The 26,305-nt window shown below is 35.1% G+C and overlaps 3 protein-coding genes and 1 long non-coding RNA gene across 8 annotated transcripts in view; 2 read left to right on the forward strand and 2 right to left on the reverse strand.

Annotated features, from left to right (window-relative positions):
- LOC105962072 (midasin-like protein) overlaps positions 1 to 10,874 on the forward strand; it is a 32,938-nt gene extending 22,064 nt beyond the window's left edge. For 2 of the 3 annotated variants that reach the window (XM_012986347.2, XM_088822204.1), the window contains exons 48-78: positions 19 to 168; positions 315 to 491; positions 577 to 780; positions 933 to 1,037; positions 1,171 to 1,386; positions 1,885 to 2,004; positions 2,323 to 2,404; positions 2,486 to 2,616; positions 2,712 to 2,876; positions 3,000 to 3,075; positions 3,166 to 3,281; positions 3,440 to 3,519; positions 3,604 to 3,717; positions 3,887 to 3,955; positions 4,054 to 4,192; positions 4,514 to 4,680; positions 4,760 to 4,806; positions 4,894 to 5,123; positions 5,458 to 5,691; positions 5,896 to 6,114; positions 6,204 to 6,362; positions 6,446 to 6,670; positions 6,758 to 7,048; positions 7,129 to 7,275; positions 7,405 to 7,608; positions 7,691 to 9,412; positions 9,521 to 9,802; positions 9,910 to 10,089; positions 10,184 to 10,282; positions 10,384 to 10,515; positions 10,641 to 10,874. In XM_012986347.2, coding sequence (XP_012841801.1) covers positions 19 to 168; positions 315 to 491; positions 577 to 780; positions 933 to 1,037; positions 1,171 to 1,386; positions 1,885 to 2,004; positions 2,323 to 2,404; positions 2,486 to 2,616; positions 2,712 to 2,876; positions 3,000 to 3,075; positions 3,166 to 3,281; positions 3,440 to 3,519; positions 3,604 to 3,717; positions 3,887 to 3,955; positions 4,054 to 4,192; positions 4,514 to 4,680; positions 4,760 to 4,806; positions 4,894 to 5,123; positions 5,458 to 5,691; positions 5,896 to 6,114; positions 6,204 to 6,362; positions 6,446 to 6,670; positions 6,758 to 7,048; positions 7,129 to 7,275; positions 7,405 to 7,608; positions 7,691 to 9,412; positions 9,521 to 9,802; positions 9,910 to 10,089; positions 10,184 to 10,282; positions 10,384 to 10,515; positions 10,641 to 10,673 — 6,315 coding nt within the window. In that variant the 3' untranslated portion in view covers positions 10,674 to 10,874. The remainder of the gene's footprint in view (positions 1 to 18; positions 169 to 314; positions 492 to 576; positions 781 to 932; positions 1,038 to 1,170; positions 1,387 to 1,884; positions 2,005 to 2,322; positions 2,405 to 2,485; positions 2,617 to 2,711; positions 2,877 to 2,999; positions 3,076 to 3,165; positions 3,282 to 3,439; positions 3,520 to 3,603; positions 3,718 to 3,886; positions 3,956 to 4,053; positions 4,193 to 4,513; positions 4,681 to 4,759; positions 4,807 to 4,893; positions 5,124 to 5,457; positions 5,692 to 5,895; positions 6,115 to 6,203; positions 6,363 to 6,445; positions 6,671 to 6,757; positions 7,049 to 7,128; positions 7,276 to 7,404; positions 7,609 to 7,690; positions 9,413 to 9,520; positions 9,803 to 9,909; positions 10,090 to 10,183; positions 10,283 to 10,383; positions 10,516 to 10,640) is intronic. The other variant, XM_012986348.2, reaches the window with a different exon arrangement.
- Positions 10,875 to 11,532: 658 nt separating this feature from the next.
- LOC105961953 (zinc ion binding protein) lies at positions 11,533 to 14,752 on the forward strand. The gene is made up of 4 exons (XM_012986211.2): positions 11,533 to 11,837; positions 11,943 to 12,138; positions 12,794 to 13,417; positions 14,219 to 14,752. The coding sequence occupies exons 1-4, from the start codon at positions 11,680 to 11,682 to the stop codon at positions 14,408 to 14,410; spliced, it is 1,170 nt and encodes a 389-aa protein (XP_012841665.2). The 5' UTR covers positions 11,533 to 11,679; the 3' UTR covers positions 14,411 to 14,752.
- A 95-nt stretch (positions 14,753 to 14,847) lies between these two features.
- Positions 14,848 to 18,553, reverse strand: LOC148768704 (pectinesterase QRT1-like). Its single transcript, XM_088821325.1, has 6 exons — positions 18,538 to 18,553; positions 17,453 to 17,678; positions 16,319 to 16,517; positions 15,866 to 16,072; positions 15,513 to 15,745; positions 14,848 to 14,995 (listed from the first exon to the last, which is right to left on the reverse strand). The coding sequence occupies exons 1-6, from the start codon at positions 18,551 to 18,553 to the stop codon at positions 14,848 to 14,850; spliced, it is 1,029 nt and encodes a 342-aa protein (XP_088677451.1).
- A 4,912-nt stretch (positions 18,554 to 23,465) lies between these two features.
- The window catches only part of LOC105973412 (uncharacterized), a 39,659-nt gene continuing 36,819 nt past the window's right edge, over positions 23,466 to 26,305 (reverse strand). For 2 of the 3 annotated variants that reach the window (XR_016033231.1, XR_016033232.1), the window contains exons 2-4: positions 24,255 to 24,302; positions 23,914 to 24,080; positions 23,466 to 23,744 (exon numbers count right to left, since the gene is read on the reverse strand). This is a non-coding gene — a long non-coding RNA (uncharacterized LOC105973412). Of the gene's footprint in view, positions 23,745 to 23,913; positions 24,081 to 24,254; positions 24,303 to 24,777; positions 24,934 to 26,305 lie in introns of those variants that run through there. The other variant, XR_001174230.2, reaches the window with a different exon arrangement.

Below are 26,305 nucleotides of genomic sequence, written 5' to 3' on the forward strand. Positions count from 1 at the left end.
TGTCTTCCCTTATATCAGATGGTGTTCCGTCCCAATCCTGAAAAATTTAACGAGTTGAAGAGCCTGTGCGATGATTTTCTTAAGATAGTTAAAGATGTTGTTGAATGGCTAAGTCATGTCAATAGCTTGAAAATGGAAGAAGTTACAAAGGATGTGTTCAATTGGCAGGTACTGTTAACTTGAAGTCTTCTTTAAGCATGGTCGGCATATTGTCTAAACCATGTATTGCTTGTCCATGTAACTTCTGGAAATTGATATGGCCTTCAGGCATGTTATTTGCTGTTAGTTTCTATTTATATCATTTTCGTTTGCAGGAGATGACATCACGCTTCATTGATCGGCTATCAAATGAATACACAGCATTCTCTGATATCACTGAACCTGTTCAAGTTGCAGTATATGAAATGAAACTAGGCTTGTCATTGATTGTTTCTGGTGTACTCTGTAAAAGATATCTGGCAAATGGACAGCAGGATATGGAATCTATTTTGGTAGGCAGAAGATCTATGTTTCTTCTAACCCAGTTATTCATTTTGCATAGTTCTTTGCAGTTGACATTTTAAATTTGTTTTACAGAATGTAATTTATAATTTCACGAGATTCCCTAGAGCCTGTGCATCAAATCTTGTCTCAATCAATGTTGGGAGGCAGCCCAAGATTTCAACCCGTGATATTGAATTGCCAATGAGTATTGAAGAAATAGACATGAATATGTTGCAAAATATAATTGGGTTAACTGGAGCAGCTTTTTCAGCAAAAGATGTTTCTTCTCACCCAGTGGTATGGAATTCATATAGCATTTGAAATGTATTTTTTTTAAATGTCTGCTTCTCTGTTAAGTTATGCAAGCTCATGATTTTTCAAAAAGAAAACTGTAGCCAGGATTTCGTTTTGGAGTTTTTGTAATGCTTAACGATGTCTTGCTCTTCCAGCAGGGCTCGACCTTGCCTTTTAAGGTTTCCGTCTACCACAATGTCCTAGCTCGAATCAAAGCATCTGCCGCTGATGCTCGTTTTCTAGGTGGTTCTTCATTTGAGGTTAGGCTCTTACCTAATAAGACCATGATGATTTTGTAGTAGTTTATCTGCTGCCAGTGGTTTCAGTGTGATACATATTGTCTGTTGGTTTTCCCCACTGGAAGGTTCTAACATTCCGCTTATGTTTTTGCAGCGCTTGCATGAGATCTTTGACGATGTTGCCAGTCTTTGGGCAAAACACCGGGTAAAACAAACGGACGAGAGTAATGGTCAGCAGTTCAAGTTCAGAGCCCGGGCATTTAAGATAGAGAGCATCATAGATATTGATATATCAAATTGCGCAACATTGCTTGCAAATGATAGCTTCTCTGAGTGGCAGGAATTGCTGGCTCAAGAACTAGATGAGAAGGTACCAATATTCTTTGAATAATAGATATTGTGGGAATATATACCTCTAAAACACAACAATGTTTGGTTATGTTTTCATTTCACTTTTATTCTTTCCCCGGAACAAATTCCTGTTTGTTTAGCTTTTCAAAAAAAAATCCCAAAACAATTTCTAAAGTTGCTCTCTCTCGAGACATGATTTGAAAGATTTCACTAGATTTCTCTGCTACTGTTACAGTGAAAAGATTTGACTGCTACAAAAAAAATAATATTTTGACACAAACATCACTCTATTTTTCAACTTGTTCTACAATACTTTTTCTCAAACAACTTTAAACATGATTTGACTGGCATTTTGTCTAATCTCAAATCATAAACAGACATTACTTTCATTTTCAAATTAATCTCTCAAAACATATTCCCCCCCCCCCCCCCCCCCCAAAAAAAAAAATGAAAATAACTCCCAAAACCATTCCAAACATTGCCAAATCTGTGAATCAACAACTTGTTGCCCTTGCAGATGAGAGTTAACGAGGAAGGTGGAGCTTTAGAGCAAGACTGGAATGCTCAGGAATCAGATTTGGATGGTATTGTCAACATTTACAATCAGTTGTTTGGTTCAGTGGACCTTGTTCAGAGAGTAAGTTCAATATAAACAATTTAGTACCTATCCAAAATATTCCCCTGAAAGATCTTTCCTTTGTAGACTTGTTTAAGATCATTATTATGTTCTGATTAAAATTTCCTTAGTCTACCATCTCCAAAATATTGTTAAGTCAGCATTAAAAAACTATACAAATAGGGATCAGAGTAAAATACAGACCAGCGTAACTCTTTTTACCACATTTTTAGGAATATTGGTGTTTTTTAGAGTAAAATTTTATATATATGAGTTAGTACCGGACTTCATTTTTTGCATTTTCTAATACCTTTTCATGTATGGAATTTACCTGATCAGCCTGGCAGTATTCAAGTCTCTGACGCGGATAGACTGTCTTCCTTCCTCAACTCTTATATGCTTGGAGTAAAAATGGCCCGAGGTGATTGATTTCTGCATAACCTCATTATAATGATCCTGGATTTTTGTAGCCTAAATTTGTCTTGTTGTCTCATTTTTGCAGACATGAAAGGTTCGTTCGCTTCTTGTTTTGATTCGAAGGTTGCGCCAGAGCACTTGTTCCGCCTCTCTATGGAGCATGATGATAAGTTCATTCCTTTTGACAAATCAACTCGTGCTTACAACTTTTACAAGGTGTGTACTTCTGATTTTCAGAAATTCGTCTCTGTCAGATCAGGGTAACCTTTTTGTCTTTACTTATTTTTTTAACTCCTCTTGGCCTCTATCAGGATTCAAATGCACCCATCATGTCTAAATTGGTGGAACCAGTTGTAGTTCTTAAACATCGCATTCTTATCCTCCTGAAAGAATATAATGACAATCTTGCTCTCCAGAAAATTTCACAAGTTATTGATATGATTTTAGCTCTACCTCTTGACACTCCTCTTGGCAAGGTAGAGTCTATATTATTATGAGATTCTTGTTCTCTTCCATCACATGTTGTTTGTGGCATGCAGAGCAAAATATGCCTGCCTTAGCACCTATATATTTGAATTTCCATTTATTTATCTTTGAAGGCTGTCTCGGCTTTGGAGTTCCTGGTGGATAGAGTTCGGATTTTTCAAGAAAGTGTTGCCAAATCTCCTATCTCTGGTATGCAAAGAATTTTTTTACTGTATATCGTTTGTTTTTTATGCAAAACAAAATAACCGCAAGATTTCTCATTTAATGTTATTGTACTAGTTGAACAATTGGATCCTATTCATGCTCTGGTGTCTTCATGGCATAAGTTGGAATTTGATTCTTGGCCTGCACTGCTTGATGGAGTTCAATCCCAGTTCGAAATTAATGCGGGAAAAGTGAGTTTTTATTTCCTCTTTAACCAATTGCTAGTTTTGTTGGGGCACACTATGTCACATGCTTATCCATGAGTCACATGTCTATTGAATTGTTTCTCGTCATTATGGAATCTTGTTCTAGAATTACTAATACTGTTTTTTTGCTTATCTATTCGCAGTTATGGTTTCCGCTGTATAGTGTTTTTCAACAAAGCCATACTTCTGATCTTGATCAATACGGTAGCTTAATGATTGAAAGGCATGTACCCAATTATATCTTTCTTCCATCTTTAGGAAAAGATCTTTAATCTTATTTGATGTCTAATTCTGAGTGAATTTGCAGTCTGGAAGAATTTTTTAAGACATCAAGCATTGGAGAATTTAAAAAGCAACTTCAGTTGCTTCTTTCTCTCCATGGACAGATAAGCAGTTCCATGAATTGGAGATCTTATACGAGGTAAATCTTTTTCTCCTGGACTTCTAACAACCTTTTGCTTATTTTGTCGTCTTCATGCCAAATTTTGAAATGATGATATATTATGTAATTATGCTACATCCATATAATGGTTCTGTGATGTGCCACTCTTTTCTTTACGACAATTTTAAATGAATTATTAAATATACAGCCCTTGCTCAGAGGAGAATGTGAAAATACTGTACAACACATTTGGCTTCTATGTTCAACTTTTTCCACGGTAAGTTCTGTTGTCCTGAATATTTGTCTTCTACTTTCTGTCTTTTATAGCCTAATGTTGATTATTTTTTGCATGGGTTTATTATTTTTTTTGTAAAGAATTCTGGAATATACCGAAGCAAATAGAAGAAGCATCGAGAAGGAGTTGAGTGAACTTTTAAAGATGACAAGTTGGAATTCAATTGTTAACTTCAAATTAGCCAGGCCGAAACTAAGAAAGATTGTCAGGAAGTATACGGTAAGATAATATTCATGATCATCAGTTTGCCAGTACTTCCTCCAAACTTGGAAAAACTCAGCGTATATCTACCGTCAGTATGTCCTTCGCATTGAAATGAAGAAAGGAGATATTGATCATGTGATGTTGTACATATATGATTGTTCCGATAAACATCCTTAAAAATGATTATAAACATTATATTGTTATCGATAGTTGTCACTGATTTTGTTTCTCGGGACACCATGCAGCTTTGCTCTACTCCCTTCTCAATATTCTCTTTTCTTATATTATTTGAGAATTCTAACAACCTCTTGTGTAATCATTGGCTTATCTTCACAGGACTTGCTCCAACAACCTCTTGTGGAATTCCTGGGTCAAGAAACTAAACGTACGCCGACGAATCCCCATTCTGTTCAAGTCCAAAATGCCATGATCGATCCTTATGAGGTCATTAGGACTCTCCTTGATATTGTCTACAATGAAACTCAACTGAGATCCAAGGACAGGTAGACTTCGACCTTTAATAATGGTCATATGTTTCTCGTATATTATGCAGCTATGTTGAGTTTTGGTTCTTTTTCGCAGTTCTGTATGGTTCGCTGATTGGTGGAAGAACCTAGAGAGAGTGGGAGGTAGGCTCATGACTAAGTGTGACTTCGTATGGTTTGACTTTTCGCGTATTTATTATTCTTAGGCTAATAGGATAGCTAACCATGCAGAGATCGTGGATGGCGTCAAGGATAATTTAACATCACAATCTTCATCCCCTTTTAACTGGGAAGGGAGAAGTCAGTTGTGGTATACAATTGAAAATTTATGCAGCTCTCTAATTTACTGTGGTGAACTTTGGGAGGATAAAAATAAGAAATTGGGGAAGAGGAGGGCGTTTTCTGACCTTCTGATGCTCCTTGATAGTTGTGGCCTGTCTAAGCATAGAACATCATCAAAGGTACTTTTTTTATTTTCACTTATTTGCGTCTAGTAATTTTTGTAAGTTTATATTTGGTTATTTTTTATTTTCTAGTTTTATTTACCACTCTGTTCCTCCCAATTTATTGCCCCTATTCAATGTTGGTACATCACAAATCAAGGTTTCAAGTTCATAAATATAAATTTTTTCTAGTTTTACCCACCATATGTTCATCCCAAAAAGTAAATGTTTACTTTTATTTTTTGACCACAAATTGTCAAGCCACTCAAATCTTCCATACTGACTCGAAGTGGATGTACAATGTTGGAATTGGAATACGATTAATTTTTAACTGACTTATGTTGTCATGTAGGGCGAATCCGAAAATTCATGGCTTCTCCAGCCGTCCTATGACGTGCAACACTTGCTGCTGACTCAAAGTGATCATTCTTCTAAAAATGTCGATGTTGATTTGAGCCAGATTCAGAGCTCGTCTCTTGAAATGACATGGAAATCAGCAAACAGATACTACTTCAAGAGCATTGCTTCAATTAAATCTCTGGAGAAGATACGTCTGAATTTTCATAAAGATTTGAGTCTGATACAGGTATGTCCAGATAAAACACTAAAACAAATATTTGAGTGTGGTTAAAAGGTCATCTATTGAATTTGTAACCTAAACCGAACATCAAGGGGGTTTGATTTACCCTAAAATAAAAAAAACCAACTCTACTTTCCACTCGTATTTATAAACACTCCTGAAGTTTAATCATGCATGATTGATGTGACAGCTTTGCTCTCTCTGGTGTAGGTTAACAGGTCAGGTTCTTATGTGGATCATCTTATAGAGATACAGCAAGAGCAAAGAGCTGTTGCCTATGATTTTTCAAAGAAACTCAAGTGCTTGAGGCAAAATTTATGGCCTCTATCAAATTTAGTTCATTCTATTGACAAGTCCACGGGAACCGACTTTGATAGCTCTTTAGTCAAGAACCAACACGCCACTTTCAAATGCATGTGGCAACAGAAGGTAATTGTCTACCTGTATATAGCACAAAATAGCTTAGCTGACTTTCTTCTGCTTCAAAATTCTGACACCACATTATGCCGTTTTTGTAGCAAATTTTTGACGGTTTCTGCACTTTGCTGTATGAAGAACATATGTTGCTACAAAAAGTACAGAACAATCATCTGGGTACTTGTGCTACTATTAGAGTTGGTGCAGAAAAGATTCGCATACTTATTCAAAAAGCTCTTCCCCAATTTCAGAAGTCTAAGGTAACTGAAGCAGTCATTTGCTTTCCTAGTTGATTGAAATTTTGAATATTACTTTCAACTCACTTCTATTGGGTATTTGACAGAATCTGCTCGATTTCCACCTCCTTGGAAATCATGAAGATATTACTATGGTGGGAATTGCTCTGCACCCGTTTGGTGTTACAAAAGAAATGGAACAGCTGGTGAGTCAGAACTTTGAGCTGATTAAGACATCTGAGAGGAATCTCTCTGATTTTATCGAGCAAGAAGATGAGCAGAGCGCTGTTGAACAAATCCTGCTTGGACATTTTAAAGATTTATTTGCAAAGGTCTGTGTCGGTTTCATACTTGATTTTATTCCTGAATATTCAAAGAAATATTATTCCCCAGTTTGAACCTCTAAATTTTGCTTTCAGGCTTGGGATGCTGAAAAATTGTATTCTTCTTCGCAAGAAAAAAAGTTCTCAGATAATGCGAATGGAAAAAATATGAGTGAACTCGAATCTGATTTTGATGTTGCCCTTAAGCAAATGTACAAGGACATTGTGGATATATTTCGGAGTGTTGGGTCTTCAAATCATAAGTTTGCTCTTACTGAAGAGATGTTAAAAAATATGACGGAGTGGAAGATTCTATTTGAAAATGATACCGAGCATCTGCAGTTGGACCTCATCTGTGAGGATGTGCTGAGAACAATCCAGTCTGCCGTAAGTTGATTTATTATTTACATCCGGTTTGATTTTCCATTCAGTGCATCTGATTTACGTGCTTAAATTTTCTTTCTCAGGGTGAACTACTCAACTATTGTGGAGACAGAAACCCTCGCGTCAGTTCTTCTGTATTTGAACAATTGAGAAATGTACATCTCCTATTGGATACGATACTAGCCTTTGGTGATAATCTTCTGCAGGATTTTCTGGTCATCCATAGTATGGTAAGGGATACCATAAATATTAACTTGTAAACAAATAACATTATTATCGTTTCTTTTGGACAAATTTTTTGAATAATAAAGTTAACAAAGAGAGTGACATCTTAACCCCATTGTTTCTGTTATCTGTAGGTATCTAAGGTGACTTACGCACTTGCAAACATATTTGCTTCATTATTTTCCAAAGGATTTGGTACTGCTGAAAATCAAGAAAATGATACTGAGGAAGATGGAACTCAAGATGCACACGGAACAGGTATGGGTGAAGGTGCAGGGGTAAATGATGTCAGTAATCAAATCGAAGACGAAGATCAACTCCTTGGACTATCCGAAGCGGTATGCAAATTTCATGCATAGATCTTTCAATTTAAGATTCAATTTTTATGGTACAATCTTAACTTGCTTTGTGCTTCTGTAGCCAAATGAAAAGCGTGACGAGTCTAACTTGCCGAGTGAAACCGAGAAAGGAATAGAGATGGAACAGGACTTTGATGGAGATGCATTCAGTGTTAGTGAGGATTCAGAAAATGATGATAACGAAGATGATAATGAGGATGAGCCGAAACTGGAGTCTGCCATGGGGGAAGTAGGTGATAACAGCGATGTTGTTGATGAGAAACTTGGGGGCACAAATGATGAAGATAATCCGAAAGAAAACGAGAAGTACGAAAACGGGCCTTCGGTTAAAGATAAATCATCCGAAGATGACGAGCTTCGAGCTAATGAAGGCTCTGCTGCTGCTGAAGAGAATGGTGGAGATCTTGATGCAAAAGAATCTAACGAAAATGGTGATGATGAAAATGGTAATGAAGAAGGTGATGAAAATGGTGATGAAGAAGGCGCAGAGGATATGAACATAGACAAAGACGATGCGTGTGTAGATCCTTCTGGAGTAGATCCTGAGTGCGAAAACGAGAGCTCCGAGAAAGACACACAGGTCGATGAAATGGAAGCTACTGAGCCAATGGAAGATGGTGAAACGGAAGATATGGATGATGATTCCGATTTAAATAACGATGACAAGGACAATGAAGTTGAGGAAGAGGCAAACTCGGAGCATTCTGCAGATGATGCCGAAGCAGCCAATGCTGATGGGAATTCCTTAGAAAACGATAAAGAGGCGGATTTTAAGATCCCCAAGCAAGATTTTGCGCAAACAACTCCGAATAATAACACTGCTCAATCTGCGGGGCAGTCTGTCCAAAACTTATCCGATGCAGCTGATACGCGAGAACTTGCACCAGATGACAAAAATTCGAATTTCGGTGAATCTGAAAACAATCTCGCTCCAACAAGTGGCCAGCCTAATGGCTCTGAGCTTGAAATCACGGTCGCTGACTCAGCGAATGGCCAAAGATTGAGCGATGAGCAGTATAGAAGTTCTCAAACTGATTCGGACTCACTTAATCAGAAAGTTCAGCCGAACCCTTATCGCAGCATCGGTGATGCTCTTGAGGGATGGAAAGAGAGAGTCAAAGTCTCGGTTGATCTTGAGGCCCAAAAAGACGACTCAAACGATTTGACGGAGGAGAAAAATGCAGATGAGTATGGCTACAGTGCTGAGTTTAAGGAGGGTACAGCTCAAGCACTTGGACCTGCCACAGCTGAACAAACTATGAAAAATATTTCCCAAGATGACAATGAAAGGGATGTAGGAAACACGGACGACATAAGAGAACCCACCACAGCTGAAACCGAGATTCAGACAACATCTGAAGCTGGTCCAATCAGAAACTCCGCTCCAAATCCAGTAAATGATGGTCAAAACATGCAAGGGATATTGGATTTGGAAATGGAAATTGAAGAGCCTATGGAAGTTGATGGAGAACGTGATTTAGATATGAGTAGCTTGTCGGATAGTTTGGTAACTGTAAATAGGTCGTTCATGAGTGAGGACATGCGTCAGACTAGCAGGTTCCCGATGAACGATGATGATGATGAACTCGGTCATGCTAATAATGGCTCTGAGCCCTCCAATGATGTAAGAGATGATGCTGCAGCTCTTTGGAGAAGATACGAATTGGGTACGGCAAGATTGTCTCAAGAATTGGCGGAACAGTTGCGTCTGGTTATGGAACCAAATTTAGCTAGTAAGCTCCAAGGCGATTACAAGACTGGTAAAAGGATTAATATGAAGAAGGTAAGTATGCAAATTTTTTATTTTCTTAGTTTCGAATTCGTTTATGGTTGATGGTTCCATTCATTGTTGAGCAATCGTCGTATTAATTTCTGTGATGTATGTACATAGGTGATTCCATATGTTGCCAGCCAGTATCGGAAAGACAAGTTTTGGCTGAGGCGGACCCGTCCGAGCAAGCGTGATTACCAAGTTGTTATCGCGGTCGACGATTCTCGCAGTATGTCGGAAGGGCGTTGTGGTAATTTCGCCATGGAAGCGTTAGTGACTGTCTGCCGAGCAATGTCCCAATTGGAAGTGGGGAATCTGGCAGTTGCGAGTTACGGGAAGCAGGGCAATATACGATTGCTTCATGATTTCGACCAACCGTTCACTCCCGAAACTGGAATCAAGGTTTGTTTAGCTTAACTTACGTGTGACGTAAATTGAATTTTTTCGCCATCTTCATCGCAATAATCTTAAGTATTTATTGATTTGTTTGGCATTTTGATGTGGGGCAGATGATCTCGAGTTTCACCTTTAAGCAAGAGAACACAATCAAAGATGAACCAATGGTTGACCTACTGAAATATTTGAACACCATGCTTGATGGGGCTGTAATGAAGGCTCGGTTACCATCTGGGTCCAATCCTCTACAGCAGCTTGTACTAATTATAGCCGATGGCCGTTTTAATGAAAAGGTATGCAATTTTTTTTTTAATCTTTTATTTTCTTTATTTTGTTCGGGTAATATACAGACCTCGTCTTATTGTTCTCATTATTTTCTTGAATCAGGAAAAATTGAGACGGTATGTGAGGGATGTCTTAAGTAAGAAGCGTATGGTTGCATTTCTGCTACTAGACAGCCCGAACGATCCCATCAGAGATCACGAGGTAAGTCTATAATATTCGTCTATTGTATATTCCCGTGTTATATTGTATACCGAGACCCTTTTCAGCAGTTATCTTAATTTGATCATATGCCATTAATCCAGGAGGCGACTGTTGATATGAAGACTCTTGATATAAAGATTGGTAAATATCTCGACTCTTTTCCATTCCCATACTACGTCATTCTGAAGAATATCGAAGCACTTCCCAGAACTCTAGCTGATCTTTTAAGACAAGTAAGTTTATTTATTTATTTATTTTCTTTCTTTTAAATAGGCAACCTGGTAGTTGTAATGTGCATGTATCCGAGTGTAAGAAACTGGCTGGAATTTTTTGTTCATTGGTTGATCCGTTTTTTCAGTGGTTTGAGCTAATGCAGAGCTCAGGGGAGTGATGAGGAAAAAGTCGAAGATTGTTTTACGCCTTTTCTTGATCAGCAAGAAACAGGGTAGACAAATTTTGTAGTTGATTTGATAGGCAAAAGGTGGTAATTAAACCATCTGTCTTAGTAAGAATTCTTGAATCATGTACATATTTACGTACTATTGAATGCCCATCATATATCTATTTTTCGGGGTCAATCTTTACAGCGAAATCGATTATAATTAATTACTTTGTTCACTTTCGATAGATACTCGGGAAATAGTTCGTTGTAGAAGTGGCGGAAATGAGTTAATACATAATATAAGCTGATAAAAACTTTAGTGCAACATGAAGAGTGTAACCAAACTTTAGTACCAACTTTGTAATTTTTTTTGAAACAAGAATATTTATATAGCATTCTCAAAAAAAATTATTTGGGCCAATCACAATTAGGGGTTGGAATATATATATATATGAGATTTCGATTTCTGATCTTATTTTAAGTTCCGAAGATTTCGATTTTTTTTTTCGGAATATTACAATAAAAATACCAATATTATTGTGTATTTTATATTTTAGGTGACCGAAAAATGAAATTTTTTGAATTCCGCCGATTTTGACCCGAAATTTTTTCGATTTCGGAACAAATTTTTTCATTTCCGAAAGCGCTTATTCCGACTCGTCCTGTTTACACCCTTATTAACAATATTTTATGAATATGCATTTCAAAAATCAATTAAATTATGATGTTGGTACAACTTGTGGTAATTCTTTTCTCCACCTCATCAATTTCTTTTCCCCAAAAGAATAACAATAAATAAATAAATAAAGAAAAAAAAAAGGAAAAAGAAAAACCTTTTATTATTATTGAAACCGCGCCATTTTCATTCATATACAAAACTCGGGTAACTCAAGAGTCGAGACACCACCCCACCCCCACCCACCCACCCCCCAAGGCAAACATATATTTTGATTTTCAAATTCAAATTGAAGAAATCCAATCTCCGATTAGGGTTTCGGGTTGAAATTCGAGACGAATGAATTCCGGCGATCTCAAAAAAGTATGGGAAATCAAAGCTCTGAAGAGAAAACCTAGAAGCGAAGAAGCCCAGAAGATTCTAGAAAGAATCGCCAAACAGGTTCAACCCATCATGCGTAACCACAATTGGAGGGTCAAATTACTTTCTGAATTCTGGTATTATCGACGATAATTGGTTTCATTTTTTAATTTTTAATTTTTAATTTTTATTTTTGGGGGATTTCGTATCAACAATTTAATACGAAATTGAAAATTTTGCAGCCCAACCAATCGATCGCTGCTGGGCGTGAATGTAGGCAGTGGCATAAACGTAAAACTGAGGCTTCGAAGGGCGAACAACGACAATGATTTTCTTCCTTACCATGAAGTTTTAGATACAATGCTCCATGAGCTATGCCACAATGCCCACGGTCCTCATAACTCTAGTTTCTACAAGCTCTGGGACGAACTTCGAAAGGTAAAATTGTCGTTTTTATGTGTCGACTGTCGTTGCTTTGACTCGCAGAGTGTGCATATGGTGTATACGTATACAGTAGAACCTAAATTAATAACCTCGGTTAAATAATAGTTTCTCTCGGTCCGACTCGGTGAAATTATTGACTTGATAATTTAAGAATTCGCTAAATTAATAAAATTTCCCCGGTCCCGGCTGTATTAATTTATAGAGGTTTAATAGTATCTGAATAAGAAAGAATGAGCGTTCATTTCTAGAACTATGCAGTTGATAGTGTTATGCATCTGTGGTGATTAAATAACGAGAAATGGAGACATAATTTCTTTTGATTGCAATCTTTCAGCATAGAAAACTAACTATTACTAGACATCGTAGTTGAAAAACAGAGTCTTGATAAAGCAATATTTTACGAACCTTGGTTTAAATGGTGTGGCGTGAATTTTCGAATTTTAGTATCGATAATTTTTTTTTGGTTTTAGTTTGTCCCTTTTGATGCATTAACTTGTGTTCTTGTCTTGTTGTTTAAACTCGACAAAAAAATGAAGCTCCTAGGGAATATTCTTCAATATATACTCGATACTTTTAAATGGTCTCGGCGAGAAACTAAAACCCTCCAAATTCTTACTTTGATTTTCGACGTGAAATGCAATCTTCACAGGAATGTGAAGACCTCATAAACAAAGGGATAAGTGGATCGGGAGAGGGGTTCGATCTCGCTGGAAAGCGATTGGGCGGAAACTCCCATAATCGTTCTCTTTCATCACTCCGTAAAGCTGCATTAACTGCAGCAGAAAATAGGGTCCGTTTGGGATCCATAATGCCTTCAGGGCCTAAGAGAATCGGCGGTGATAGTTCTATTATGTCTGCACTTAGTCCCGCACAAGCTGCTGCAATGGCAGCCGAAAGAAGATTTCAGGATAACATCTGGTGCGCCTCGGAATTCTACGACCTAACTGGAGAAGACGAATTTATTGATAATTTACCGAATTCTTCAGATAATAATGGGTGCTGTTCTGAAATCTCAAAGACTGCGTTCGATGAACGTGATAAAATGGTGAAATCTCGGAAAAGAAGCCGAGAATCGGACAATGGTGGACAAGAATCTGCGTTTATAGACTTGGATAAAGATGTTTTGAATTCATGTCTAGATGAAAAGCCCCCGATTAAGAATTTCCAAAATTGTGGAGAAGCTTCGACTTCGTCATCCGTATCTAGCCACGACCCGATGCATGATAATCGATGTGGGACATGGCAGTGCACATCATGCACTTTGTTGAACCCAGTAAGTTATTAATTAATTTACTCAAAAAGAAAAAAAGTTATTAATGTATGGGCAAATTACGGCCACCCCCCCCAGGTATGGTCAAATTACGACCCCCCCTCCTGTTTGGGTAATTACAGCCACCTCCCTCAACGATGTATTATCTTACGAAAATTACCCCTCCAGAGGTAAATTTAGGGATGTTAAATTGGTAAAACCGAACCAAAATTTCGGTACACCAACATTTTATACCGTTTACCGAACTGAATATACGATTTGGTTCGGTAAATAACCGAATTACATAAATTTTATGTAAAAATATTTAAAAGGAGGGGTGGCTGTAATTACCCAAACAAGAGGGATTTTCTCGTAATTTGGGCATTCCTCAGGGAGGTGGCCGTAATTTGCCCTTAATTTATTGTTTATTTTAAACTATTGTCGTGTTACTGGTATTCTTCTCCTTCATCACGATTATGTTCGGTACTGCAACTAAGTTTGAGCCGTCTTTATTTTACAATTATTATCAACCTTTTCATTATTTTCAACATTTTCTTCGATTTTGCCATTCGTTACTCTTAACTAGTTAGTTGAAAAACAACTAATTAAAAGGGTATTTTAGTGATTTTCTTTTTTTAGAAAATTAGGTTTGTGTAACAATAAAAAAATTTAGATACTAAACATGAATGAGTGGTTTGTTCTATATGCTAGGCAAAATACTCGCTGCATATATGCTAGAAAAATATTCGTGTATTTCTATTGGATATCTGTTCCCTCTGCATTCTTGATGATCTGTATTTTTTTTATTTTTCCTGATTATGGCAGCCATTAGCTCCGATTTGCGAGCTGTGTGGGACCCAAAAGCCGAAAGACGAAAACCTGAAGAGTGTGATATGGTCATGTCGATTTTGCACTCTGGAAAATGATGTGAAGATGGATAAATGTGGTGTATGTGGCTCTTGGAGATACTCTTATGGTGCACCTGCAGCTACTCCAGCACCCTACCTTGGCACTTAATAGTTTTGATAACATTTGTTTATATCATCCGCATAATTTATCAACCGATAATTTTGCCTTTGCTTTTTTGGCTGCCTGAGTAGCATTATTTTGTCTCAGCATTACTGAAAAGACGAAGACCGCGATTTGGTCGTGTGGATTTGTACTTTAGAAAATGACGTGAAGATGGATCAACGTGCTGCGTGCCAACCTTGGAAATATACTTAAGGTGCACGTTAGCTTTTCAATCGTTTGAACGTTGGTTTACGACGGTCAATTAACCATGACCGTTGATCTGCACCGATCGTGAAAAAGTGTTCAAATCGATTCGAGTTTTGGTTGAATCCTTATCTCGATTTTTTTTTCCTGGTAACACTGATCAAATAGACTTGAATTTCATTAAAATTAATTCAAGAAACGAACGCTCACGGTGTACGAAATTACTTAAATGCCCCTAACTAGAGCCTAAGCCACAAATCTCCACTCAAGAAATTTGTATCAAGAAAAGGTTTTGCTTCAATGTCATTTAGTTCTTTAGACCAACCAACTCTTCCACTTCTATTTGCTCCTCTGCCTCTGCACTTGTATTCTCCAAATAAAACACTCCTGCAAATATACATACAACCACACATACACACACACACATATATATATATATATATATATATATATATATATATATATATATATATATATATATATAGAGAGAGAGAGAGAGAGAGAGAGAGAGAGAGAGAGAGAGAGAGAGAGAGAGAGAGAGAGAGAGATGTTTATAAATTGTTCGTTAAAATAATAAAATAAAAAAGGGAAAATTACAGTTTTCACCCCTCAAGCTATCTCTAATTTTACATTTGGTCCCCCATGTTCATAAAAAAACATATTTGGTCCTTCATGTTTCAAAAATTCAACACTTTTAGTCATTTCTGTCAAATTTCCGTTAAAACTACCGTAACTGACGGACTAACGATAAATTGATGGAAATGACCAAAAAATGTCAAATTATTGAAACATGAGGGACCAAATGTGTTTTTTTTAACACGGGTGACTAAATGTGAAATTGGAGAAAACTTGAGGGATGAAAACTGTAAATTTCCAAATGAAAAAATAAATAAAAACAATATACTTTTGTCTAGAGGAAGAACCCCAATCATCCCATCCTTGTGCTCTAACATGTAAATCGATTTCGCTATACGAAAATATGACAAGCGAATAGTCTCCCCATGCTCTGCCTAATAAAATAGGTCCGTTTCCGCGTATTTTACAGTTGACGAAAGAGAAACCTGTATTTTCACTAGCGGAATTCCTACTTTGAGCTGTTATTGCATATGCATTCCCGACGACTGATATCATACATTCCTATCGCCAAAAAAAAAAAGATCGATTTTCATTGTTTTTCGAGTATCGAAAAAAAACCCGAAAGAAAAAATAAAAATGGAGAAGAATATGATCAAGAATGGTTTTTGTTTAAGAGGGTACCTGATAGAGTGATCTTGCATTGCCGAAAATGAAATCGATCGATCCTTGAATGAAGCACTTGTAATAATAGTGCATCCCGATTTCGTCCAATAACGTGTCTTGCGAGCCCAAAAACCTAGTTTTGTAGAACATGGCTTTATTACCTGATATTCTTAATGCTACTGCTTGGTACCCGTCTACTCCGATTTCTTTCGGAACTACCGTGTTCTGCAACAAAAAAAAAAAAAAAAAAAAAAACAACGAAAAACGAAAAAAAATCGAGATTTTTTTTTTAGTTTAGTGATATGGATTAAGTTTGAGATGGATATATATATATATATATATATATATATATATATATATATATATATATATATATATATATATATATATATATATATATATATATATATATATATATATATATATATAATATTATTATAGGTGTTTAAATTATGATTTATTATTGCATGCCTGAAAAGTGACCCCCGATGCACAAAAATAGTCCGATTCAACTGCCACGGTGGCTGAGTTCCAAGTTCCGATCAAACCGCCGTTGTTGTTGCTGTCGGAAGCTTTGTCGTGCCATGTTATGACCGTTGTGGGAGCAAGTTTTGGATTTCCGATTAGTGAAATGTACGGTTTCGATTTAGGGATCATGTGTACTTTTTCACTGCATTTACAAGGTTTCAAGAATTGAATCAGATGTAGTTAGGTACTAAAATTAAAACGAACAAGTTAAAGCATTTAAAAGCAAATCAATATTAATAAATCTAAAGTTCATAAAGATAAAAGGGTTTATTGCATTTAGCACCCCCTATTTTACTAATCAAGATAAAAAGGTTTATTGCATTCACTTTTCAAATTTTTGAGGAGTAAAGTGCAAAAAATAGAAATTTTTAGGGGGTGATGTGCAATTTACCCAAAATATTATAAAATCCATCATTTATTTTAATTTTACGACTAAATGCACTTTGCCCCAAAAGCCAATTACAAGTGGGCATCGTGCACCAAAACTAACGTCTTAAAGGGTCAACGTGCAGAAAAATAAAATTTTAAGGGGCAATTTGTAACAAAATAAACATTTAAAGAGTCAACGTGCAACGAAAACACTCGATTCTAGTAAATAATCCATTGGAATTATGTTGTCGGGTCAATGTGCAACAAGAATAACATTTTGAAGCGCTCATTCACTTTTTTAAATCTGGAGGAGGTAAAATGCAAAAATTAGAAATTTATAGGGAGTGACGTGCAGTTTACCCTTAATTTTATTAGCAATTGACCCCTTAAAAATGCAACAGTGCTTAAAAGGCCGGTTGTGTGCTAAAAGAATGCATCATAGTGATTTTTTTTTTAATATTTATAATAATGAGTTATTTTAGCAATTTAGTATAATATAAGGGTCAAAAATGCAATAAACTCTAAAAAAATCAAGAACTTGAATGTAGACTGTAGTAGTAAACAATTCGTAAATGGGTAGAGTTATAACCATAAAACCACCCACTACAAGTACGTGTAACTTTCACACACTATCCCACTTCATATAACTGCATGCATAAATAAAAAAGGAAACATAAAAAAAAAAAAAAAGACTATTATTTTTCAAACCTGTAAACTCCAGGTAGAATATGAATTTTGACTCTCTGTGCATTATTTTCCGGCACCATATCAACGGCACCTTGCACTGTTACCGAATCTCCACCGCCATTTTTGTCGACAACAATAAACGTTTTCTGGTTGACTCCGTCGACCGTCGAACGGAATCTGTTATCATTCACTATCAAATCGTCCCACGTTATATAGTTCTTGATATTGCCGTTATCTTGAGCAAACCCTAGTTTGTTTTCGAACAATAATATAGAAAAAACCACCAAACAAACCCTAATTAAACCCGGAAATTTCATCGGAAAAAAAAGTTTGAGTTGGTTTTTTTTTTCGGTGAGTAAGTTCAGTTAATAAAGAAAGAAGTTACTGGATATGATCAGTTGAAGAAACGCTTAGTGTATATATTTTTATAGAGATAGCTTATTAATGGTGGGAAAATTTGACAGTTGGAAAATGAGGTTTAGGGTTTAATTAGCAATAGTTAGTTATGTAGTAAATCTTGGTTGTGGAGTGTGGGAATTAGTTTATGCAGAAATATTAATTTTCCGAAAGATATTCTAATTAATAGGGTAAGTTACGACCAACCCCTGAGCTAAGGTTAAATTACGAAAACTCCCCTTATGTTTGGGTAATTACAACCACCCCTTCAACTGTGAATCTTCTTACACGTCCAGCTTTATGGTGTCAAATTCATAGAATCTTCTAGATTATGTGGAATGTTCTCTAATTTGTACTCGTTTTGTGTAAAAATGCAGTTTCTGATGCATCACAATCTGATATTTACAAGCCCAGAAACACATCTTATGATCATCTTGTTTCAAAATGTGTAGCTTGAATGGGGTAAAACGGGTACAAAGTGTAAAATATTTCACATAATCTAGAAGATTCCACTAAATTTGACACCGCAAGAGTGGACGTGTAAAAAGATTCATAGTTGATGGGGTGATTGTAATTATCCAAACATGAGAGATTTTGACCTTATCGCAGGGGTGGCCGTAATTTACCCTAATTAATAGGGGTCTTTACAAATAAGCCCATCAATGGGTACTTATTAATTGTAAAGATATCAAGACAAAAAAGTCCTTTACCAATAAGTTCACACATGGTCCAGATTTTTGTAAAGGACTAAAATAACCCCTCATACTTTAATATGCTCCAATTTCATCCTTAACTTTATTTAACCTCAATTTGACCCCAAATTTCACAAATTATTCAATTTTGACCCAAAACTTTTTTTTTTCAAAATTTTTTTTTCCCGCCGGATTCTGGCGTTGTCTTTTCAAATATTTTTTTTTTCGCCGGTTTCCGGCGTTGACTTTTTCGATTTTTTTTCTTCTTATTTTCTTTCTTTCTGTAACCTTTTTTTTTCGTTTAAACAACAATATTGTTGTGATTGACAGTAATATTAACTATAGTATTGTTAAACATAGTAAAATTAAACTAAACTACTGTTTAACACAGTAATATTGCTATATTAATCTCTAACACAGTAATATTAACACAACAAAACTCATTATTATTGTGTAATAGAGTAATATTACTATGTTGACCGTTCAACAAATGTAAACATAATAAAAAACCAAAAGAATTAATATTAATGTGAGTGACAGTAATATTACTATAACAACATAATATTACCGTCAACCACAGTAATATTACAATAATAGACAGTAATATTATTACGTTACTCCATGAATAACACAAACAAACAAAAAATCCAAACAAAATAATAATATTGATGTGGTTGACAACAATATTACTATAACAACAGTAATATTACCGTCAACCACAGTAATATTATTGTGTTTACAGTAATATTACAATAATAGACATTAATATTATTACGTTAGTTCGTGAATAACTTAAACAAAACAAAAAACCCAAAAAAAAAAATAATAATATTGATGTTGTTGACAGTAATATTATTGTGTTTACAGTTATTTTACTGTCAACGACAATAATATAATTACGTTGACTTGTCAACAAATCAAACAAAAAAACAAAAAAAAATAAAATAATAATAATATTATATTAATTTACTGTCAACGGCAGCACAATTACATAAATGTATTGTCAACGGTGTACAATTACGTTAATTTACTGTCATTGACAGTATAATTACATTAATTTACTGTCAGTGACAGCACAATTACGGTGAACGTTTAACAGTGGACGTACAAAAAAAACAAACCAAAAAAAAAAAACTCAAAAAAACACTAAAAAAAGTCAACGCCGGAGACCGCCGAAAACCGGCGAAAAAATCCGGAAGAAAAGAAAAGAAAAAAGCAAAAAAAAAAAAAAAAAAAAAAAAAAAAAAAAGTCAACGCAGGAAACCGGCGAAAAAATCCGAAAGATTTTTTTTTTTTGAAAAGTCAATGCCGGAATCCGGCGGCAAAAAATTTTTTTGGAAAAAAAAATGTTTGTGAAAAAATACGTTTTGGGTCAAAATTGATTAATTTGTGAAATTTGGGGTCAAATTGAGATTAAATTAAGTTAAAGGATGAGATTGAAGCATAGTAAAGTATGCTCCTAAAAAAAGTCAAAATTGAATTTTTGTGGTCAAAATTGGATTTTTGTGGACAAAATTGATTAAATTGAGGTTACAATTAAGAATTGGGTATAAATGGTTGAGGGTAATATTGGGATATACATAAGTGTTTCCTTTATTTATAATAAATATTAAAGGAATGGGCTTATTGGTGAAAGAGATATAACCCTAAATCTAGAATAATAAACATGCTTAGTTGGGGACTTCATCACAAAAACCCCTAATTAATATTGGTTGATCTAATTTCGAAAATAATCGACTGATATGCCTAATTGGGCCAACCCAATGGGCCTACAATTTCTTTACCTACTGGGCTACGAGCCCAATATCGAAGACTAATATCACCGAGGCCCAAACACCTTCAAGTAAGGTTTGGGCCCAACAAAGCAAACCCAACCCAATAAACGACATATAAATAGAGGTTTTACTCATTTTATTAAGGTACGTCCTATTATCTGAGCAATACTACTAATGGTATTCTCGGGACTATTTCTATGATCAGCACGTCTGACTTGAGCGTCGGAGGGGTTTCCGCCGGATCAACCCCCGGCGTAGTTCACGTTTGTTCATTTCGCAGGTACCTCAGGATCATCAAGTTGTCAAGCTACTGATCTGCTTTGCTCTCCCAGTTCGTTTTCTACACTACCACAGGTGATCTAAATAATTAGCATCATCATCGACTTATGTCCAGAAAAATGAATGATACCGTTAATATGCTTTAAGGAGCCTGCTTTAATTTGTTTAGATTATGTAATTCTTATTAGGAAAGCTTAGGGAACAACTAATAATTAAAATATTATGCAAATGCATAGCAGCATGATTTATTTTGAATTTTAAGATTCAGTAATCGGGTTTTCTTGAAAATATAGCTTTAATAAATAAAGATCATTACATCGACTTAAGAAAATAAATTCTTTAGAATAAGACGTCCAAGATTATTACAAACATATGTATGAACGTGAAAAACCTATCTTGTATATAGTAGAATAAAATCTACAAACCCTATAAGTACACTTCATATATGGATTCAACAAAACGAAAAGTCGAATACATCTAAAAGGAACAAAAAATGAAAAACGACCCGATTTATAACAAGAGCATTAACATTCATATGAACTAGTCCGTTCCGTTGTTATATTTTGTTTTCCTATCATTAGCTTTTTTATCCTAAGACCGAATTTGAGGTGTTAGAAATATTCGAAAAATATTAGAATGTTTCTAGCACCTCAAATTCTGTCTTCGATGATAGTAAAACAAAAGGTAGCAACGAAATAAAACTAGGGGTAATGGCAAATAGGCCCATGACAAGGGCACTTAATTAAAATAGGGACATTCAACTTTTTTGTCTTTCAAATAAATCCACCCCATTCAAACTTATTTGCAAATAAGGAAAATCCCTTTATATATACCAAAATTACCCTCAATTCATTTGAAACCCAATTTAACTCCAATTTCATGATTTACACCCCAATTTAGCCCAATTTCATCAATTAACCAATTTTAACCCAAATTTCAATTTTGACCCCAATTTTAACCCTAATTCGTATCAATTCCACCCATTATGCTCTAACTTCTTTAATATTACACATTGACCCCGGATTTTAACAAATATATCACATTAACCCCAAAAACTTTTTTTTTTCAGAAAATAATTTTTTTTCTAAAATATTTTTTTTCCGGCCAGATTCCGGCGTTGACAGCCGGAGACCGCCGGTCTCCGGCGTTGACTTTTTTTTTTTTTTTTTTTTTTTTTGAATTTCGTTTTCCTGAAATTTTTTTCCGGTCGGTCAACGGCCGTTGACCGCCGGGTCTCCGGCGTTGACTTTTTTTTTTTTTTTTTTTTTTTTCTTAAAAAAAATATTTTAATTAATTTTACTGTCTTGGCTGCTAAATTACTGTCTCCGGCAGCTATTTAACTGTCGGAGACAGTAATTTAACTGTTAATTGACTGTTTTTTTTTTTTTTTTTTTTTCTTCAAAAATATTTTAATTAATATTACTGTATTCGTTGCTAAATTACTGTCTCCAGCAGTTATTTAACTGTCGGAGACAGTAATTTAACTGTTAATTGACTTTTTTATTCTTAAAAAAATATTTTTAATTAATATTACTGTATTCGTTGCTAAATTACTGTCTCCAGCAGTTATTTAACTGTCGGAGACAGTAATTTAACTGTTAATTGACTTTTTTATTCTTAAAAAAAATATTTTTAATTAATATTACTGTATTCGTTGCTAAATTACTGTCTCCAGCAGTTATTTAACTGTCGGAGACAGTACTTTAACTGTTAATTGACTTTTTTATTCTTAAAAAAATATTTTTAATTAATATTACTGTATTCGTTGCTAAATTACTGTCTCCAGCAGTTATTTAACTGTCGGAGACAGTAACTTAACTGTTAATTGACTTTTTTTTTTTTTTTTTTTAATTTTTTTCCTTAAAAAAATTTATTTAAATTAATATTACTGTCTTGGATGTTAAATTACTGTCTCCAACAGTAATTTAACTGTCTTAGACAATAATATTAATAATATTACTGTTCGGAAAAATAATATTCATAATATTACTGTCTCAAACAGTAATATTACTGTCTGAGACAGTAATTTAGTAGTCAAGACAGTAATATTAATTAAAATATTTTTTTTCTAAGAAAAAACAATTCAAAAAAAAAAAAAAAAAAAAAAAAAAGTCAACGCCGGAGACCGGCGGTCAACGGTGGTTGACTGGCCGGAAAAAAAAATTTAAAAAAAAAAAAAAAAAAAAAAAAAAAAAAAAAGTCAACGCCGGAGACCGGCGGTCTCCGGCGGTCAACGCCGGAATCTGGCCGGAAAAAAAACAGTTCAGAAAAAAAATTATTTTCTGAAAAAAAAATGTTTTGGGGGTTAATGTGATATATTTGTTTAAATCCGGGGTCAATGTGTAATATTAAGGAAGTTAGAGCATAATGGGTGGAATTGTTAAGAATTATATTATTGAGGGTATTTTAGACTAAAGACATGGGGATGGGCTTAATTGAGAGACTGTTTTTTTTGTGGACTAAAATGCATTTAAGTCCCATGTGATGGGCCTTTTTGCCATTTGCCCATAAAACTAAACCATATTTATATGAATGTAGATCTGCATTAAGAACCATTAACCAATCTCATATATATATTTCCATAGCTGGAGGCTCAAGAATTCCGTCTTCATTTTTACCATTTTGCCACATACCAACGAGGGAGATCAGTGTCGATTATGAGGTGGATTGACGGGGAAGAAACCTGTTGTTTGCAAAAGCGTGTGAGAAATATGAAGAAAGGCTGATTCATCTTTGTGGAATTCGGCTCGGCATTTTGGACTCGCTTGGTAGCTTCTATGGGGGCGTCCGAATTATTTCCAAGCAAGTTGGAGAATATTATCGTAATTTCTTCCCTCAAGCCCTGATTTGTTCTGTTGGTGAAAAATTAAGCTACCTTCTTTATTACCACACTAGAACATGAGAATGAACACAGTTTCATAAATAATTTCATAGCAGCCATGATTCGAGGGGGTGGTGAAACAATTGATTTGAAGCATTGAACGCCTATATAGAATGCCGAAAAACATCTATAAACACACGAAACGCCTTTTTGATGCTCTCTTAAAAAGTAACTGAATGAAATTTCGAGAAAATCATCAGAGCATTTCTTGAATTCATGGTTGCATTCGTACTAAACGAGTCTCAATTAGGGTTCGGCTTAGATCAAAATGAGCAACAAGTTGTCACGGTCTACAAAAAGAAGTAAAAAAAATCCATGTCAGTTAAGAATTTTATGTATTCCCAAGAAAGTCAAATCCTTGAGAAGTCAAGTTCATAAACCGAATGGAAATAAAATTATAATATAAATAAAACCGGTAAATAATAGCAAGGAAAAACGATGTGATGCGCCACAACTAACCTCAAATCTTCCACGTCAAAGTTTAACGTTTAAGTTATCTTTAAGACATGAGAAGCGGCCTAAATGTGGCCCTGAAGGAAGATAATTGCACAAATGACGATTTGCCAATTATTATCAACCTTTTCCACCCCTCCAAAACTATGAATGACTCCACTAATGAAAGAGTCCTGGAATTCACCGGTTGATCAACAACAACAAAAAACACGAGAGTGATCATCGGTTCATAAACTTTGTACATAATGAACTATTTTTTTTTTGTTAAAAAAATATAATGAAACAATTGATGCAATACAAAAAATTTAACTTTGTGAGAAATTTGGTAAAAGAAAATTTGATTTTACCGTTTCCGCTGACAAGAATATTGTTCGATATATATGCTTCTCCTCCATCTATTTGCCAAAAACCAAAAAAGAAAAGAAAAGAGAGGTCGTAAACTTCGTCCATAAATAAATCATATATATAAATTATATGGAATAAGTAAATTCAATCCAATGAACTTCTGCATGCAAGCAAACTAATCGAGAAATGATGACGGAAAACATATTAATACGAGATCCAAATATGAATATTGTTATAAAGATCTAATACATCTTAATTAAATCCAGATATGATATATATCATTAATCGGTCTAAGAATTTCAAATCCCTATCAACGGGCCAAAATCGGGTGAAAAATATTAAAAAATAGATCAGTTTAATAGATGTTAATTCATCACCACAAATCAAACATGACGAACAAAAAAAACATTTTATCAAGAGATATATCAACTATCAAGAACAGAAATAAATTCAATCAAGAAAAAGAAGACGGGAAAGAGAAACCATATATATATATATATATACGATCGGAAGTGAAGAGCAGACCTTGGCGGCGGAGGTTCAGGGGGCGGCCTTAGGCGGTGGTGGAGATCTTCAGGTGAAAGTCTGTAAACCGACTCTGAAACATACATTATTTTTGTGTCGGAAATTCAGACACAGAAAACGGCGCAGAGAAAAACCTAGGAATTTCAGATATATACAGAAGAGATTTTATCGGTCCTTTTATAGATGTCACCTGAAGACACAGAAAAAAACGGCGCAGAGAAAAACCTAGGAATTTCAGACACAGAAAACGGCGCAGGGAAAACCTAGGAATTTCAGATACAAAAGAGATTTTATCGGTCCTTTTTATAGATGTTGAGTAACGTCAAAACCTAGGAAAAAGAAAGTGCAGCTAGGTATTTAGGGCACCTGAAGACAAGCCCACTGGGCTTTAGATTTTCTGTGTCAGTGTTTTCTATAAATGTTTATTAAAATAAATTTAGTATTTTCCATTTGTATGAGAATTTTTATGAATTATCCTTATTATGCAAATATAATTTATAATTTATAATTGATTTTTCTTTTTTTAAATCCAAATGTAAAATTAATTTAAAGTTTAGAATTTATAGAGGGAGAGGTAACAGAAAGAAGGAAATGATAGTTCGAGAGAAGACGATTATACGAGACCTATCAACTAAATTTACAGAGCGGTCACCGTGAGATACATAAATGATTTGCTTCGTTAAAATTTTAGTGACGTTTATACATGGGGCTACAAGAAAATCTGCATGGCAAACTCGGAGCGAGAATCTACGTCTATACGTAAGGTTTTCTTGTCGTTTAGCACATTCTTTATTGCTACTATATCTTAATTATCTTAGTTTGATAAGCAAAGACGCGACAACTTCGATCGAGTCCACGTCGGCTTAGAAAGAAACTAATATTAATTGATTGGAGATGATCGAATTTAGCGCTAATATTCCAAATCGTATATAAATATAGTTTGGACATGTAAATTATAGAGAAATTTTCAAATTCCACTGGTTACGATCTTAGCATTTCCAATCTTGTAATGACTTCTTAGGCCGGTTAAAAGAAAATGGCACTTTTCCCCCAAACTATCGTGTATTTTGCACGTTACCATCTGAACAATTTTTGTAGGGCAAAATGAACGTCATCCCCTATAAATATCTAATTTTCGCACTTTAATTATCCCCTCAAAATTTGGAAATGTCAATGTCCCCCCGATATCAAAATATCGATGAATTATTCACTGAAATTGCGTGTTTGTTTGTTGCACGTCGCCCCTTTAAATGTTGTACCTTGTCCCTTAAAAACATTATTTTCCAGCGGATCTCCGCTGTGTTATTTGCCCCACGACCGCTGCATCACCCCTAAGTAATACGTTGCTCCTCTTCCATCATCGAGTTCGTTTCACTAAAATCGATTCGCTCAAACTTCTCTTCACCACCGGTATCGGCACTTCAATCTACAACAACATCTTCATCTCGGTGTCATAAGATCAATAACCGAAATTTGTTGAAAATGGACGAAATAATCTGAAATCAAGGGCAAGCGATTGCAAAGTTCC

This window comes from Erythranthe guttata, chromosome 8, assembly GCF_056151865.1.
Source record: "Erythranthe guttata isolate IM_541 chromosome 8, IM_541, whole genome shotgun sequence".
NCBI lineage: Eukaryota > Viridiplantae > Streptophyta > Magnoliopsida > Lamiales > Phrymaceae > Erythranthe > Erythranthe guttata.

What these genes read in the sequence shown, in the direction of transcription:
- LOC148768704 (XM_088821325.1), bottom strand. An exon ending in ATGCAAGATCACTCTATCAG is followed by an intron (nt 15,746 to 15,865) that starts GTACCCTCTTAA and finishes TTTTGGCGATAG; the next exon opens with GAATGTATGATATCAGTCGT. An exon ending in GGTTCTTCCTCTAGACAAAA is followed by an intron (nt 14,996 to 15,512) that starts GTATATTGTTTT and finishes GTATATTTGCAG; the next exon opens with GAGTGTTTTATTTGGAGAAT.
- LOC105961953 (XM_012986211.2), top strand. Translation starts at nt 11,680, where the DNA reads ATGAATTCCGGCGATCTCAAAAAAGTATGGGAAATCAAAGCTCTGAAG. An exon ending in AAATTACTTTCTGAATTCTG is followed by an intron (nt 11,838 to 11,942) that starts GTATTATCGACG and finishes AAAATTTTGCAG; the next exon opens with CCCAACCAATCGATCGCTGC. An exon ending in CATGCACTTTGTTGAACCCA is followed by an intron (nt 13,418 to 14,218) that starts GTAAGTTATTAA and finishes TGATTATGGCAG; the next exon opens with CCATTAGCTCCGATTTGCGA.